The sequence below is a fragment of the Physeter macrocephalus genome, chromosome 11, assembly GCF_002837175.3.
Source record: "Physeter macrocephalus isolate SW-GA chromosome 11, ASM283717v5, whole genome shotgun sequence".
In the NCBI taxonomy this organism is placed as follows: domain Eukaryota; kingdom Metazoa; phylum Chordata; class Mammalia; order Artiodactyla; family Physeteridae; genus Physeter; species Physeter macrocephalus.
The window spans coordinates 117,910,972-117,928,105 of record NC_041224.1 but is presented as its reverse complement, the minus strand read 5'-3'; the positions used below and the strand labels follow the sequence as shown (position 1 = coordinate 117,928,105).

Here is a 17,134-nt window from a genome sequence, read left to right as displayed (position 1 = left end):
AGGGCACAAACCCGCATCCCCTGCATCGGCAGGTGGACTCTCAACCACTGCGCCACCAGGGAAACCCTATATTTTTAAGTATGATTTTTTTTTTCTCCTTTTATAAATTGTAGGTCAGGGAACCCCATATAAAAGTTTCCTCTATAAACTCCTGATAGAATTTGTCTAGAATTTTTTTTTAATTGAATTTGGTATATTTAGTCAGGTGAAATACCTGCAAAGACAAAAGTAAAACCCCCAAATAACTGTTGTACAGCTAAAGGATTCCTAATTTTGTCTATGTAAGTCCTCTACTGAGGGTGAGAGAGCCATAAAACAGGAGTATGTTTTATTTTAAGGCATCTCAAGTTCCCTTTTGGAAATCTATGTGCAAAACTAAAACTCTTACTAATCAAAAAAAAAGTTTAACAAAAACATCTAAAAAGCACTGAAAACTTAGTGGCTCAGATACTCCAAATTCCGTGTTAATTTATGAATTGACATGTTGTACAGAAAATTCCCATCTAACATTGGTGCTTTGAACACCCTTCTTTTACTCCTTATCAAATTATAAATAACCTTCTTAACTTTGAGGACTTAAGTACTTGCAGATAACACTGTCCATATCAAATTTATTTTAAGTCAGATTGTATCTTGTGAACTATTTACAATGGATGGGCAGGGATAAAATAAATTGTTCAGTTTTGAAGACTTTATTATTTTATTATAATATATAATTGTTAATAGATAACTTTTTAGAACATGGCCTTAAAGGAAAATCCAAATGTTTTAGTAACCACAGGAAAAAATTGAAATTTAATTGTGAGAAAACTACAATGAGGTATTATTACACACCTTAATTAGAATGGCTAAAATGAAACATTCTGACAAAAAGTACAGCAACTGAAATTTTCACACACTGTTAGTGGGACTATGGTACAATACTTTGGAAAAGTTTGGCAGTTCCTTAAAAAGTTAAACATACATCTACCCCATAATCCAGTCATTTCAGTCCTGGTATTTGAAAACATATGTCCCCACAGGTGTTTGCAGCAGCTTTATTTGTAATAGCCGAAAACTGGCAAAAACCCAAGTGTCCACCAACAAGCAGGTGAATGGATAAACAGATACTGGTATATTCGTAAAATGGAATGCTACTCAGCAAATAAAAAGGAATAAGCTATGCATATACGCAACAAAATGGATCACTCTCAAAATAATTTTGATGAGTGAAAGAAGCCCAGCAATAAAGACCATAGCTTACATTAACGTTACTCTTGGTGTTGTACATTCTGTGGGTTTGGACAAATGTCTAATGACATAAGCATCATACCGAATTTTTCTTTTTTTTTTTTCTTTTTTTTTTTTTTTTGGCGGTACGTGGGCCTCTCACTGTTGTGGACTCTCCCGTTGCGGAGCACAGGCTCCGGATGCTCAGGCTCAGCAGCCATGGCTCATGGGCCTAGCCACTCCACGGCATGTGTGATCTTCCCAGACCGGGGCACAAACCCATATCCCCTGCATTAGCAGGCGGACTCTCAACCACTGCGCCACCAGGGAAGCCCCAGAATTTTTTTTTTTTTTTTTTTTTTACGTTTTTATGGGAATGTAATTGCTTTACAATGGTGTGTTAGTTTCTGTTGTATAACAGACTGAATCAGCTATATGTATACATATATCCCCATATCCCCTGCCTCTTGAGCCTCCCTCCCACCTCCTAGGTGGTCACAAAGCACCGAGCTGATCTCCCTGTGCTATGCAGCTGCCTGCCACTGGTTATCTATTTTATATTTGGTAGTGTATATATGTAAGTGTTACTCTCTCACTTCGTCCCAGCTCCCACCTCCCATGTCCTGAAGTCCTTTCTCTATGTCTGCATCTTTATTCGTGTCCTAGGTTCATCAGAACCATTTTTGTTTTTAGATTCCATATATATGTGTTAGCATATGGTATTTGTTTTTCTCTTTCTGATTTACTTCACTCTGTGTGACAGACTTTAGGTCCATCCACCTCACTACAAATAACTCAATTTCGTTTCTTTTTATGGCTGAGTAATATTCCATTGCCTATATGTGCAATGGAATGCTTAGGTGGATGCTTGATGGATGCTTAGGTTGCTTCCATGTCCTGGCTGTTGTAAATAGAGCTGCAGTGAACACTGGTACATGACTCTTTTTGAATTATGGTTTTCTCAGGGTATATGCCCAGGAGTGGGATTGCTAGGTCGTATGGTAGTTCTACTTTTAGTTTTTTAAGGAACCTCCATACTGCTCTCCATAGTGGCTGTATCAATTACATTCCCACCAACAGTGCAAGAGTGTTCCCTTTTCTCCACATCCTCTCCAGCATTTATTGTTTGTAGATTTTTTTGATGATGGCCATTCTGACCAGTATGAGGCGATACCTCATTGTGGTTTTGATTTGCATTTGTCTAATGATTAGTGATGTTGAGCATCCTTTCATGTGTTTGTTGGCAATCTGTATATCTTCTTTGGAGAAATGTCTATTTAGGTCTTCTGCCCATTTTTGGATTGGGTTGTTTGTTTTGAGCATCCTTTCATGTGTTTGTTGGCAATCTGTATATCTTCTTTGGAGAAATGTCTGTTTAGGTCTTCTGCCCATTTTTGGATTGGGTCTTTTGTTTTTCTTTTGATATTGAGCTGCATGAGCTGCTTGTATATTTTGGAGATTAATCCTTTGTCACTTGCTTTGTTTGCAAATATTTTCTCGCATTCCAAGGGTTGCCCTTTCATCTTGTTTATGGTTTCCTTTGCTGTGCAAAAGCTTTTAAGTTTCATTAGATCCCATTTTTGTTTTTATTTCCATTTCTCTAAGAGGTGGGTCAGAAAGGATCTTGCCATGATTGATGTCATAGAGTGTTCTGCCTATGTTTTCCTCTAAGAGTTTTATAGTATCTGGCCTTACATTTAGGTCTTTAATCCATTTTGAGTTTATTTTTGTGTATGGTGTTAGGAAGTGTTCTAATTTCATTGTTTTACCTGTAGCTGTCCAGTTTTCCCAGCACCATTTATTGAAGAGGCTGTCTTTTCACCATTGTATATGTTCTTGCCTCCTTTGTCAAAGATAAAGTGACCATATGTGAGTGGGTTTATCTCTGGGCTTTCTATCCTGTTCCATTGATCTATGGTTTTTGTGCCAGTACCATACTGTCTTGATTACTGTAGCTTTGTGGTATAGTCTGAAGTCAGGGAGCCTGATTCCTCCAGCTCCGTTTTTGTTTCTCAGGATTGCCTTGGCTATTCAGGGTCTTCTGTGTGTTTCCATACAAATTGTAAAATTTTTTGTTCTACTTCTGTGAAAAATGCCATTGGTAGTTTGATAGGGATTGCATTGAATCTGTAGATTGCTTTGGGTAATATAGTCATTTTCACGATGTTGATTCTTCCAATCCAAGAATGTGGTATATCTCTCCATCTGTTTGTATCGTCCTTGGTTTCTTTAATCAATGTCTTATAGTTTTCTGAGTACAAGTCTTTCGCCTCCTTAGGTAGGTTTATTCCTAGGTATTTTATTCTTTTTGTTGCAGTGGTAAGTAGGAGGGTTTCCTTAATTTCTCTTTCAGATTTTTCATCATTAGTGTGTAGGAATGCAAGAGATTTCTGTGCATTAATTTTGTATCCTGCTACTTTACCAAATTCATTGATTAGTTCTAGTGGTTTTCTGGTAGCATCTGTAGGATTCTCTGTGTATAATATCATGTCATCTGCAAACAGTGACAGTTTTGCCTCTTCTTTTCTGAGTTGTATTCCTTTTATTTCTTTTTCTTCTCTGATTGCCATGCCTAAAATTTCCAAAACTATGTTGAATAATAGAGGTGAGAGTGGGCTCCCTTGTCTTTTTTTTTTTTTTAAAGTGAAATGTGATTTATTTCAGTGTTTTTTTGGTGTGTTTTTTGGTTTTTTTGACCGTGTTGGGTCTCGTTTCTGTACGAGGGCTTTCTCTAGTTGCGGCAAGCGGGGGGCCACTCTTCATCACGGTGCACGGACCTCTCACTATCATAACCTCTCTTGTTGCGGAGCACAGGGTCCAGACGTGCGGGCTCAGTAGTTGTGGCTCACGGCCCTAGTTGCTCCGCGGCATGTGGGATCTTCCCAGACCAGGTCTCGAACCCATGTCCACTGCATTGGCAGGCAGATTCTCAACCACTGCGCCACCAGGGAAGCCCACTGTTGAGGATTTTTGCATCTATGTTCATCAGTGACATTGGCCTCTAGTTTTTTTGTGTGACATCTTTGGTTTTGGTATCGGTGATGGTGACCTTGTAGAATGAGTTTGGGAGTGTTCCTCCTTCTGCTGTATTTTGGGAGAGTTTGAGAAGGATAGGTGTGTTAGCTCTTCTCTAAATATTCGATAGAATTCACTGTGAAGCCGTCTGGTCCTGGGCTTTTGTTTGGTGGAAGATTTTTAATCAGTTTCAGTTTCAGTGCTTGTGATTGGTCTGTTGATATTTTCTATTCTTCCTGGTTCAGTCTTGGAAGCTTGTACTTTTCTAAGAATTTGTCCATTTCTTCCAGGTTGTTTATTTTATTGGCATACAGTTGCTTGTAGTAGTCTCTCATGATTTTTTGTGTTTCTGCAGTGTCAGTTGTTACTTCTCCTTTTTCATTTCTAACTCTGTTGATTTGAGTCTTCCTTTTTTTCTTGATGAGTCTGGCTAATGGTTTATCAGTTTTGTTTATCTTCTCAAAGAACCAGCTTTTAGTTTTATTGATCTTTGGTATTATTTCCTTCATTTCTTTTTCATTTATTTCTTATCTAATCTTTATGAATTCTTTCCTTCTGCTAACTTTGGGGGTTTTTTGTTCTTCTTTTCTCTACTTGCTTTAAGTGTAAGTTTAGGTGGTTTATTTGAGATTTTTCTTGTTTCTTGAGGTAGGATTGTATTGCTATAAATTTCCCTCTTAGAACTGCTTTTGCTGCATCCCATAGGTTTGGGGTCGTCATGTTTTCATTGTCATTTGTTTCTAGGTATTTTTTGATTTCCTGTTTGATTTCCTCAGTGATTTCTTGGTTATTTAGTAGCGTATTATTTAGCCTCCATGTGTTTTTATTTTTTACAGTTTTTCTCCTGTAATTGATATCTGGTCTCATAGTGTTGTGGTCAGGAAAGATACTTGATAAAATTTCGATTTTCTTTTAGCTGTTTTTTTTTTTTCAATTTTCTTAAATTTACCGAGGCTTGATTTTACAGAATAATTTTACTGCCCCAGAAATCCTGTGTTCCATCTATTCACTTGCCTTCCTCCTAACCCCTGTTTATTTTTTAATTGCCTTCATAGTTTTGCCTTTTCCAAAATGTCGTATAGTTGGGTCTTTTCATTTTGGCTTCTTCACTTAAATGCACTTAATGTGCATTTAAGTTTCCTCTATGTCTTTTCATGGCTTGATAGGTCATTTCTCTTTAGCACTGAATAACATTCTGTTGCCTTGATATATCAAGTTTATTTATCCACTGACCTACTGAAGGACATCTTGGTTGCTTCTGAGTTTTGGCAATTATCAGTACAGCTGCTGTACATTTATCAGTACAGTTCCTTTGAGTAATAAATAACAAGGAGCACAATCACTAGATCGTATGATAAGAGTATGTTTAGTTCTATCAAACTGTCTTCCAAAGTGCCTATATCATTGCATTCTCACCAGCAATGAATGAGAGTTCCTGTTGCTTAACATCCTCACCAGCATTTGGTATTGTCAGAATTGTAGAGTTTGGCCATTCTAACAAGGTGTGTAGTGGTATGTCATTTTAATTTGCATTTCCGTGATGACATTTGATGTGAAGCATCTTTTCACAAGCTTATTGTATGCCACCTCTTTGTCTTCTTTGGTGAGGTGTCTGTCTTGAAAAAAAAGGTCTTTGGCCGATTCTTTACTTGGGTGGTTAAGTTTTAAGAGTTCTTTGTGTACTTTGGATAGCAGTCCTTTTTATCAAATAGCTTGTAAAAAATTTTTCTTGGTCTGGTGGCTTGTCTTCTTGATACTGTCTTTTGCTGAGCAGACATTTTAAATTTTATTTTATTTTCTTCTTTTAATTTTATTTATTTATTTATTTATTTATTTATTTATTTTTGGCTGCGTTGGGTCTTTGTTCCTGCATGCAGGGTTTCTCTAGTTGTGGCAAGCGGGGGCTACTCTTTGTTGCAGTGCGTGGGCTTCTCATTGCGGTGGTGTCTCTTGTTGCAGAACAAGAGCTCTAGGTGCACGGGCTTCAGTAGTTGCAACACGCAGACTCAGTAGTTGCAGCACGCGGGCCCTAGAGCGCGCAGGCTTCAGTAGTTCTGGCACATGGGCTCAGTAGTTGTGACATGCGGGCTCTAGGGCGCATGGGCTCAGTAGTTGTGGCTCACGGGCTGTAGAGCGCAGGCTCAGTAGTTGTGGCACACAGGCTTAGTTGTTCTGCGGCATGTGGGATCAGGGCTCGAACCCGTGTCCCCTGCCTTGGCAGGCGGGTTCCCAACCACTGCGCCACCAGGGAAGCCCAGGAATAACTCTTTTTAAAGAACATTCAGGAGTGGTATGTAAAAAACCATAAAGCTTCACTGAAAAATAAATGCCACCAGGGAAGTCCCAGAAATTTTTAATTTTAAAGAAGTCCAACTTACCAATTATTTCTTTCTTGGATCATCCCTTTGGTGTTGTATCTAAAAAGTCATCACCAAGCCCAAGGTCATATGGATTTTCTTCTGTGTTTTGCATTTTACATTTAGGTCTATGATCCATTGAGTTAATTTTCATGAAGGGTGTAAGGGCTGTGTATAAATTCGTTTCTTTGCGTGTGGATATCCAGGTTTCCCAGCACCATTTGTTGAAAAGATTATCTTTTCTCCATTGTATTGCTTTTGCTCCTCTGTCAAAAGATCAGTTGGCTCTATTTGTGTGAGTCTAGTGCTGGGCTCTCTATTCTGTTGTATTGATCTATTTGTCTGTTCTTTGACCAGTACCACACTGTCTAGATTACTGTAGCTTTATAGAAAGGTTTAAAGTAGGTAGTGTCAGTCCTCTGACTTTGTTCTTCTCCTTCACTGTTGTGTTATTCTGTGTCTTTTGCCTTTCCATACAAACTTTAGAATCGGTTGATGTCTACAAAATAACTTGCCAGGATTTTGATTGGGATTATGTTGAATCCGTAGATCAATTTGGAAAGAACTGATTTTGACAATATTGAGTCTCCCTATCCATAAACATGGAATATCTCTCCATTTATTTAGTTCTTTGATTTCTTTTATCAGAGTTTTATAGTTTTCCTCAAAAGTTGTACATGATTTGTTAGATTAATACCTAAGTATTTCATTCTCTGGAGTGCTAATTAATGTAAATCATATTGTGTTTTTAATTTCCAATTTCACTTGTTCATTGCTGGTATAGAAGAAAGCAATCTACTTTTGTATACTGATGTTCTCTCGTAAAACTTTATTATACTCATTTATTAATTCCAGGAGTTTTTCTATATATAAACAGTCTTGTTATCTGTCATCTGTAAACAAAAGATAGTTTTGTTTCTTCCTTTCCAATCTGTATACTTTTTATTTCTTTTTCTTATTGTATTAGCTAGGACCTACAGTACAATATTGAGAAAGAGTGGTGAGATGGGACATCCGTGTGTTGTTCCTGATATTAGTGGGAAAGCTTCTAGTTTTTCACTATTAGGTATGATGTTAGCTGTAGGTTTTTTGTAGATGTTCTTTATCAAGTTGAGGGTGTTACTTCTATTCCTATTTTGCTGACGAAACAGTCAGTTGATTTTTGACAGAGTGCTAAGACAATATAGTTAGTGAGGAAAATAATAGACTTTCAACAGAAGGTACTGGGACAACTGAATGGTCATGTGAAAAAGAATAAAGTTGGACCTTCCTCACACCATGGATAGAAAATTTACTCAAAATGGATCAAAGATCTAAATGTAAGAGCTAAAACTATAACATTTTTAGAAGAAAACATAAACATAAATCTTCTTGATTTCCTTAATTAGGCATTGATTTCTTAGATATAACCAGAAGCACACCAACCAAATAAAAATAATAAATTGGACTTTATTAAAATTTTAAAAACTTTTGTTTAAAGTTTTTTGTATCAAAAACACTATCGAGAAAAATGAAAAAACCCACAGACCAGGAGAAAATATCGGGTTGACCAGAAAGTTCATTCCGGCTTTTGCATAAGATGTTACGAACAAACTTTCTGACCAGCCCAATATTTGGAAATCATGTAAGTTCCTAATAAGCGACTGGTATTCAGAATATGTAAAGAACTCTTATAACAGTAAAAAGACAGAGTCCAATTTAAAAGTGGGCAAAAGACAAAGAAGATATACAAATGGCCAATAAATACGTAAAAAGATGCTCAACGTCTTTAGCCCTCAGGGAAATGCACATTAAAACCACAGTGCTATATCACTTCACACCTACTAGGCGGCTGTAATCAAAACGACATAACAGTATTGACAAGGATCTGGAGAAATTGGACCCCTCATATAGTTTTGGTGGGAAAATGTAAAATGGTGCAGTCACTTTGGAAATAGTCTGGCAATTTCTCAAAAGATCAACATAGAGTTACAAGGTGACCCAGTAATTCCACTCCTAAGTAATGAGATGTGAGAGAGAAATGAAACGTGAAAACATGTCCACACAAAAACTTGTACACACATGTTCATAACAGCATTATTATGAAATAGCCAAAAAGTGGAAACAAACCAAATTGTCTGTCAGCTGACGAATGGATAAATCAATGTGGTATGTCCATACAATGAAATATGATTTAGCAATAAAAGGAATGAAGTACTGATTCATGCTGTAAAACGGATGAACTTGAAACTTTATGCTAAGTGAAAAAGCCAGACATGGGAATTCCCTGGCGATCCGGTGTTTAGGACTCTGCACTTTCACTGATAAGAGCCCAGGTTCAATCCCTGGTCAGGGAACTAAGATCCCGCAAGCTGCAGCACAGCCAAAAAGGAAAAAAAAAAAAAGCCAGATACAAAAGGCCACATATTATATGATTCCTTTTTAAAATATTTTATTTATTTATTTATTTGGTTGCGAAGGGTCTTAGTTGCGGCAAGCTGTGGGAGCGTGGAGTCTTATCCACTGCGCCACCAGGGAAGTCCCTGATTCCTTTTTTAATGAAATGTCCAAAATAAGCAAATCTATAGAGACAGAAAGCAGATTCATGGTTGTCCATGGCTGGAGGTGGGGGGTGTGGAAGGAAATGGAGAGTGACTGCTAAAGGACCTGGTTTCTTTTTGGGTGACGAAAATGTTCTAAAATTGAGGCTAGTGCTGGTTACATAACTCTGTGAGCATACTACAAACCATTGAACCGTGCACTTACATGAGTGAGTTAGGGACTCCCCTGGTAGCACAGTGGTTAAGACTGAGCTCCCAATGCAGGGGGCCCAGGTTCAATCCCTGGTCAGGGAACTAGATCCCACATGCATGCCACAACTAAGAGTTCACATGCCACAACTAAGGAGCTGGTGAGCCGCAACTAAGGAGCCTGCCTGCTGCAACTAAGATCTGGCACAACCAAATAAATAAATAAATTTTAAAAATAAATAAATGAGTGAGTTATGTGGTGATTTGAATTATATCTCTAAAGCTGTTACCAAAATAATTTACAAGAATGACGTGGCATTCACTGTGTGTTAGCTCTGGTGATGGGGGTGGCAGTGGCTGCAGGCAGCTACTAGAAACATGCAGCATATATTACCATGAAGCATTCTGTTTTATAGGATCTCCTGTATCGAAGATCTAGGTCACTAGTGGATTATGAAAATGCTAATAAAGCACTGGATAAAGCAAGAGCAAAAAATAAAGATGTTCTGCAGGCTGAAACGTCCCAACAGTTATGTTGTCAGAAATTTGAAAAAATATCTGAATCTGCAAAACAAGGTACTCTTATATTAACCTTTAATCATAAGGTATGTTTTAGACTATCATATAAATAGTTAATCCTAATTTGTTTTGTTCACAGAGCTTATAGATTTTAAGACAAGAAGAGTTGCTGCATTCAGAAAAAATTTAGTGGAACTGGCAGAGTTAGAACTGAAGCATGCAAAGGTAGTATCATATTAAAGATTTAATAATTTAAGTGACTTACAATTTAGAAATGAGTCAGTTATGAAACTTTATACTAATTTTAAAAATAGAGAATCTTAGAATTGAGAGGGATTTTAAAGGTTATCTAACTTAAACAAGAAAAATATCTATAATGTCTATAACGGTCAGCTTTTCAAGACTCTAGTACCTAATATGGAAAAACAGTATCATTTTTTGACTAGTTGTTAAAAAAAAAATCTTACATCACTTAAAATTTTATTTAACATTTGCCATCTTCAAAGGGACTGAAAATTTTAAATGTATTCAAAATTCCCCAAACTATAAACATTAAAGAAATTTTTAAAAACTTTTACATGTTATTTCGTGATAAATTTATACCATTTATAAGTCTAAAGTTATTAAAGCTTAAAACTACACTGAGATTTTTGGTATACTCTATAATGAGCACGAATTTACTTCTGTGTAACTTTGACATAAGTTTAATTCCTCTTTCACAGTTTACCCTTCAGATATTTAAATCCTTCATATTCTCTATATATCTTCTCTTCTCCATGCCAGACATCCTTTGGCTAAATATTTTTCATCCCATACACCTCAACAAGATTTTTATTGTATTATTGCCCTACTGTCATTGCTCTTTTAAAATATTATACCTGAAAATGGAAACACATTTACATACATAAAATGATTATTGTTCACATTTCTTCTTACAGCATGTTTTATTCTATTTTTTTTAACTAATTTATTTTTTATTGAAGTATAGTTGATTTACAATGTGTTGGTTTCGGTGTACAGCAAAGTGATTCAGTTATACATATATATCTATATATTCTTTTTCAGATTCTTTTCCCATACAGGTTATTACAGAATATTGAGTATAGTTCCCTGTGCTATACAGTAGGTCCTTGTTGTTTATCTGTTTTATATATAGTAGTGTGTACGTTACTCCCAAATTCCTAATTTATCCCTCCCCTCCAAGCATGTTTTATATGTATAAGATATGGGGTTTTTTAACTGCCATATTGCACCAGCTTGATTTGGCTATAATCACACTTTTTTTCTCTCTTTCTAAGTCACTTCTTGAACCTCCGCCCTGTGGTTGTGTGTTTAATTTTTTTAGTAATTATTTTCATTTTGTGGAAACACATAACATAAAATTTACCATCTTAACCATTTTTAAGAGTATAGTTAAGTAGTATTAAGTATATTCATGTTGTTGTACAATGGCTCTCTAGAACTTTTTCATTTATTGAGCACTTATTTTAAGAATGTAATTGCAGGCCACGTTTATGTCTTTAAATTTAAGCTTGCTCGTCTTAGCCCAGCGCATTGAGATCTTTTGGAAACTTGGGTTTGATCATATAGTATTTGACTATTATACTAGTTTATCCTGTCAAGTGATGGACATTTGTAATTTGTATGAACTCCCTTTTTTGTCTTCATCTAAGTTTTGATTTAAAAGGTTGATCAGGATTAAAGGAATCAATATTTGTTAACCTACCTTTTGAAAGTAAGTGGCACCAAAAAAAGTTTAGTTCCTTTCTTTCTATACTAATTGATATTAACTTATTAATTAATATTCTTTGGTTATATTTATTTGGATAGTTACGAATTCTTTTATACTATTATCAACCATTATTTTTCCCATTTTATCTGTGAAGGACATAAGGAGTATCAAGTTACTCATTAAAATCAAGATACACATTGTCTGATTTGCTGGGCTAATAACCCTGTCAGAAGAAAATGTGTGGACCTCCCTGGTGGTCCAGTGGTTAAGACTCTGCATTTCCCCTGCAGCGGGCGTGGGTTCGATCCCTGATCGGGGAACTAAGATCCCGCATGCCATGCAGTGTGGCCCAAAAAAAAGGAAAAAAATGAAAATGTTTTGATAAGCCTGGCATAATTTATTCTTATTGAGCCTGTGTTGTTTTCCAGTGTTCACTGTTTTTGTTCTTTTTAAAGAGGTTATAAACTATCAAGGATTTTGTTATAGATTAAGGAGGGGTTGACAAACTACAACCTATTTTGTACAGCCTGTGAGCCAGGAATGGCATTCATATTTTTTAATGATTATAAAAAGATCAAAAGAATAATATTTCATGACATGTGATAATTGTATGAAACTCAAATTTAACCTATTAAGGTTTATTGGAATACAGCCAAGCATATTTGCTTAAGCTTATTCACTTATGCTTTGTCTATGATTGCTTTCATGCTACTACAGCAAAGTTGAGTAGTTGAAACAGAGACCAAATGTCTCTCAGAGTCTAAATGTTTACTATTTAATAACTCTTTACAAAAAAAGTTTGCTGACCCTGCTTTAGATTGATGTCAGCCTCTGGTTTCCAGATTCTGTACTTTTTCAAATTCTTCCTGAAATGTGTTCTCTGTGTTCAAATTTCTGATAGCTCTTCTAGTCCATTGGTTCTTAACTGGTGGTGATTTTGCCCCCCAGGAGACATTTAGCAATCTCTGGAGACATTTGTGGTTGTCGCATCTGGGGGTGGGGGGGTCACTGCTGGTGTGTAGTGGGTAGAGGCCAGGAGTGCTGCTCAACATCCTACGATACACGGACAGCCCCCACGAGGAAGGATCGCACAGCCCAAATGTCGGGAGTGCTGAGGTTGGGCAACTCTACTCTGTTGTCTGAGATTTCTTAATGACTTTGTAAATCTGAACAAGTCTCATTTTGGTCCCAGGATCCACATAAATTATTCCAAAAAGAGTAGATAATAGTTAAATGTAAGCAAGATGGTTTGAAACTACTTTGGATTTTATTATTGTAACTGGTATATATGTCTTTGCCACATAATTGAAATCTAGTTAACCTAGGTAGTTAGGTCACTTTTGTGTCCTTGAAAATAGGCTCAAAAAAAAAAAAGAAAGAAAATAGGCTCAGATTCTTTATTAAGGAAGTAAAAAATGTGTGATAAGGGCAGTTTAAAAAAAAAAGTGATGAGCCAGCTGTGAGGGTGTGATGTGAGTCCCTTTGTACCCCGTTGTAGTTGCAGAGGTAGGGTCCACCTTTGGCAGGGCAGTTTGGCAGGTGTCAGCCTGCAGAATGTGCATCCTGTGACTCAGCGGTCCCACTTGAGGAATATACCTGTAAGAAGTATATCTAAGAAGGTAATTTCATAACTATAGACAGGCTCAAAGTCATTTGTCACAGTTCTGTTCTTATACTGGCCAAAAATTGACTTGAACACCTAAAATGTTTGATGTTTATTTTTCACTTAATTTTAGATTTTCAGGAACATTGCAAGGAAAGTACAAAGAATTCCTGAATACTCTTCACCCAGATTCCCCAAATGTGCATATTATCGCATCTGCTTTGTCCTTTTCCCTCCCTTCCTCCCCGTTTCTCTTTACACACACACACACACTCATACTCTCACACACACTCCTATACACACCTGTTTTTGTCTTAAACCATATGAATAAGCTGCAGATATGATGCTTCTTCCCTCTTATACATTTAAGTGTGAATTTCCTAAAATCAAGTAATTAAATACTCAGTACAGTTATAAAGTTGAGGAAATTAATATCAACATAATTCTGTTATCTAATCCAGAGGCCTTTTATTCACATTTCCCCAGTTGTCCCAATAATGTCCTAATGGCAAAAGGAAATTCAAGAGAATGTGTTGCATTCAGTGCACGTGTCTTCTTAGACTTCTGTAATCTGGAAAAGTTGCTGAATCTTTGTATTTCATAACATTGGACACTGTTAAAGCACAGGCTTATAGAATGCCCCTCACTTTGGGTTTGTCTAATTAGTGGGTTTAGGTTTTGCACTTTGGACAGGAATTCCACCCAGAAGTGATGTCAGATCTTCTTGGTGCATCACACAGGAGGAGGCACATGCTGTTGATCAGTTGCCTTACTGGCAATGTACAACTTTGATCATTTGCTTAAAGTGATGTCTGCAGGCTTCACAGTGGCAAAGTTGATATTTTATACTTTGGATTAAGAAGTATTCTGTGGGGAGGTACCCGAGACTGTTAAATACCCCATCACTTAACCAGCACCGACCAATAAAATTTTGTGCCATGGTGGGAATATTCTGTAATCAGCACTGTCCAGTGTGGTTGGCACTAGTCATGTGTGGCTATTGAAGACTTGAAATGTGAGTAATGCAACTGAGGAACTGAGTTTTTATTTCATTTTAATTAACAGAAATTTTAATTATGCAGCTGCACATAGCTGATGGCTACAGTATTGGCATTTTAGTCCCATACTGCTTTTGGCGTCCATTCATGATTTTTGCTTGAGTCAATTATGATGATGATGATCGCCAAATGGTTATTTTCTAATTCCATCATTCTTTTATACATTTTAGTTGACTTTCTACTCTAAGGAGGAGGTTTTCCTTCATTCCTGTTTATATATTAATGTAACCTAAATATACTTAAATTTGCCTTTATATGTCTCTAAATGTGGATGCCAGTTCACATGTTTTACAAATGGGCATTTAGGTATGAATTTTATAGAATACTTCTGTATGTAATCTTACTGTTTTTATAAAAAGTGCTATAAATCTAATGCTATATTTTAATGGCTAAAGGAATGTGATAAGAATCTGTCTTACAATCAGAACATACTCAGTGGTTTAATCTGCATACAAAGGGCATATTTTATAACTCTCACTAGAGCATGCCAAATATTAATATTGGTCTAGATGGAAATTTACTGAATAATCTGGTATGTGGAAAATATTGTGCATGGAACAAATTCTGTAATTTTACGTCTTTAAACCTTTATTTGTATATAATAAATGGCTTCAAAATCCTGATATCGTAAATGTAAAGTTATGTGATTTCTCATACTGTATATTTTCAGTAAGAGTCTTTCACACGGTTTGAACTTCATTTATTTTCCCTCCCTTTTTAGGGTAACCTACAGTTGCTGCAGAATTGCCTGGCAGTGTTAAATGGAGACACATAAGCCACACTCTGCCTTCCAGTTAAAAAGGGCTGCCTTCCGTCAGATTTTATTTTTTTTCTTAATGATGCTAGACATTTATTGCTCACTGGAAACAAAAGAAACAGCTGACAAAGTGCATCTACTCTCCCTTTTTCTGAGAAACAATGGCGCGGTGCCGCCCTCGGGTGCTGTGGGCTGCACGATGGGACCTGCGTGCCTGCGCCTGCGCCGCAGACAGTTGATGATCATCGCGCCCTTCTCTTCAGAAGCCCAAAGTACTGCCTTTTTTTAAGTAGCCTCTAGAACTGTGTTTATTTTATGAATAGTATTCCTTATGGCTGCCAATCTTATTTACCTTTAATTTCTGAAGTTTAACCCTTTCAAAATACATTGTGTAAACAAGATAAGGATTGCCGTTACCTTTTTTTGAATTTTGTTTTAAAAAAACATTGTACACCACCTTAGTTCACTCTTGTATCCTGGTAAAGCATCTTAATGAGACTTATTTTTAATTAATGAACGTTTCTTAGAAGTTTTGGGACAGACTTTACATAATCTTTTTAAGTATGATTTCTGAAGAAAAGCAAATGCATTAGTATGTTTGCCTTAAACTTGTAGACTAAACGAACTATTGTCAAATAAACAGTGATAACAGTAATAGTTTTTAACTTTGTGGTCACTCTAAAATTTGGAGTAGCTATAATCTACTCCTATATTATGCTTTTACAGTGCAGGTCTTAGTTTTTCTTTTTTCTTATTTCTTTTAAAATGGCGTATCGAACCAAGTTCACCACTTTACAAAAGAATGAACTTTTCTGTGTGCTTTTAGCACTTCATATAAGATGGAATTGGGCAGAGACAGGTTAGAGACAGCTGTTTCTAAAACAGGAACAGAGAGTATGGTCTGTTGTGCTTTCCAGGATTCCACCCCTAGTTCAGCTAATTAACCGTGCAACATACACCAGTGTATAGACTGGTATGTAGAGAGAAAGAGGCGTGCTACAGGGAACAGCACTTGTCAGTGGGGGAAAGTTGGAATATTTGGAATAAAAGTTGCAGTACAAAAAGGATACTGTCAGTAGCTACATTACAGATATTATTGGCCTTTCTAATGTGAACGAACATTGTTATTCCTAGTTTAAAATTAGATTGCGTGGTTGGATTTTTCCACACTCTCTAAGTTGTTTCCCATGTGGAAACCACAGGCCTCTGGGTTGGTCACCATTCCACAACGTTCCTAGTTTGTTTTCCCAAACCGTTTTGAAGAACACCTGCCTGGTTCTCAGGACTAGTCGCTATGATTCCAGCCTTTCCTGCTGCATGTCTCTTGCCTCACTGGTGTGCTGGGTCAATGTTTCTCTCTTATTGACGTTCCTCAGTGCATTTGAACTGTTGATGTTTGTGTTGCTTGAGAGATTGTTTTGTCCTCCATGTCCCCTTCACTGGTGAGAATATGCCCCTGCGATGCCCACTAGTGGGTGAACATGGGGTGGAGGGCCGTAGCTTCTGGATTCGGGAGCAGTCCCTTCAGTGGCTGCCCTTGTGGCCTCAGACCACAAGGTTCACTCGACCTCTCTACCATAAAAGACATATTGACCTACCTCACAGGGGTGTTGTGAGGATTAATAAATGTGCTAAAAAATAGCAAGTTCAGAGCAAAAAGGTACACAATTTTTCACACATCCGTCAGCTAATGTGTTTCTACCGAGGTGGCCTTTTTCTGGGAAAGAAGTACAGTGGAAAGTACATCCCTTGGCCCTTTGGTTTACTGACGGGGTGGGCGTAGACAGGAAGCAGCAATTGTGTGCTGCACATGAGTGTGGGGAGGTGAGGGGTGCTTACTAAACACATGTATTAATGAGTTGATGACTGTCCGGGGGTCTTCTCACTAACAAAACGTACAGATAAGGGAAAGAATGTGTGTTGCTCCGTCGAGGTCATACGGGAGAGATTTACTTTGTACGTCCAGAACAATTGAAAGGTTTATTCCATAGCTCACTGCTAGTCCCTGATAAAAGTAGCCAGCCCTGGTGAGTTGTGGCATTCATAAAACTTCTTAACCATCTCCTGCCTGAGGGCCGCAAAGGTGCGACGGGAAGACGCCTAGTGGCAGAGACAAGCCAGCAATGGACAGTCTGGGGTTTCCCCCGCATGATGC

The 17,134-nt window shown here is 37.2% G+C and overlaps 1 protein-coding gene across 3 annotated transcripts in view; it reads left to right on the top strand.

Moving 5' to 3' along the window:
* SNX6 (sorting nexin 6) overlaps positions 1-15,634 on the top strand; it is a 57,056-nt gene extending 41,422 nt beyond the window's left edge. For 2 of the 3 annotated variants that reach the window (XM_024118385.3, XM_055088380.1), the window contains 3 exons: positions 9,727-9,886; positions 9,969-10,054; positions 14,944-15,634. In XM_024118385.3, coding sequence (XP_023974153.1) covers positions 9,727-9,886; positions 9,969-10,054; positions 14,944-14,997 — 300 coding nt within the window. In that variant the 3' untranslated portion in view covers positions 14,998-15,634. Of the gene's footprint in view, positions 1-9,726; positions 9,887-9,968; positions 10,055-10,894; positions 10,952-14,943 lie in introns of all 3 variants that reach the window. The other variant, XM_055088381.1, reaches the window with a different exon arrangement.
* The last annotated feature ends 1,500 nt before the right edge of the window (positions 15,635-17,134 follow it).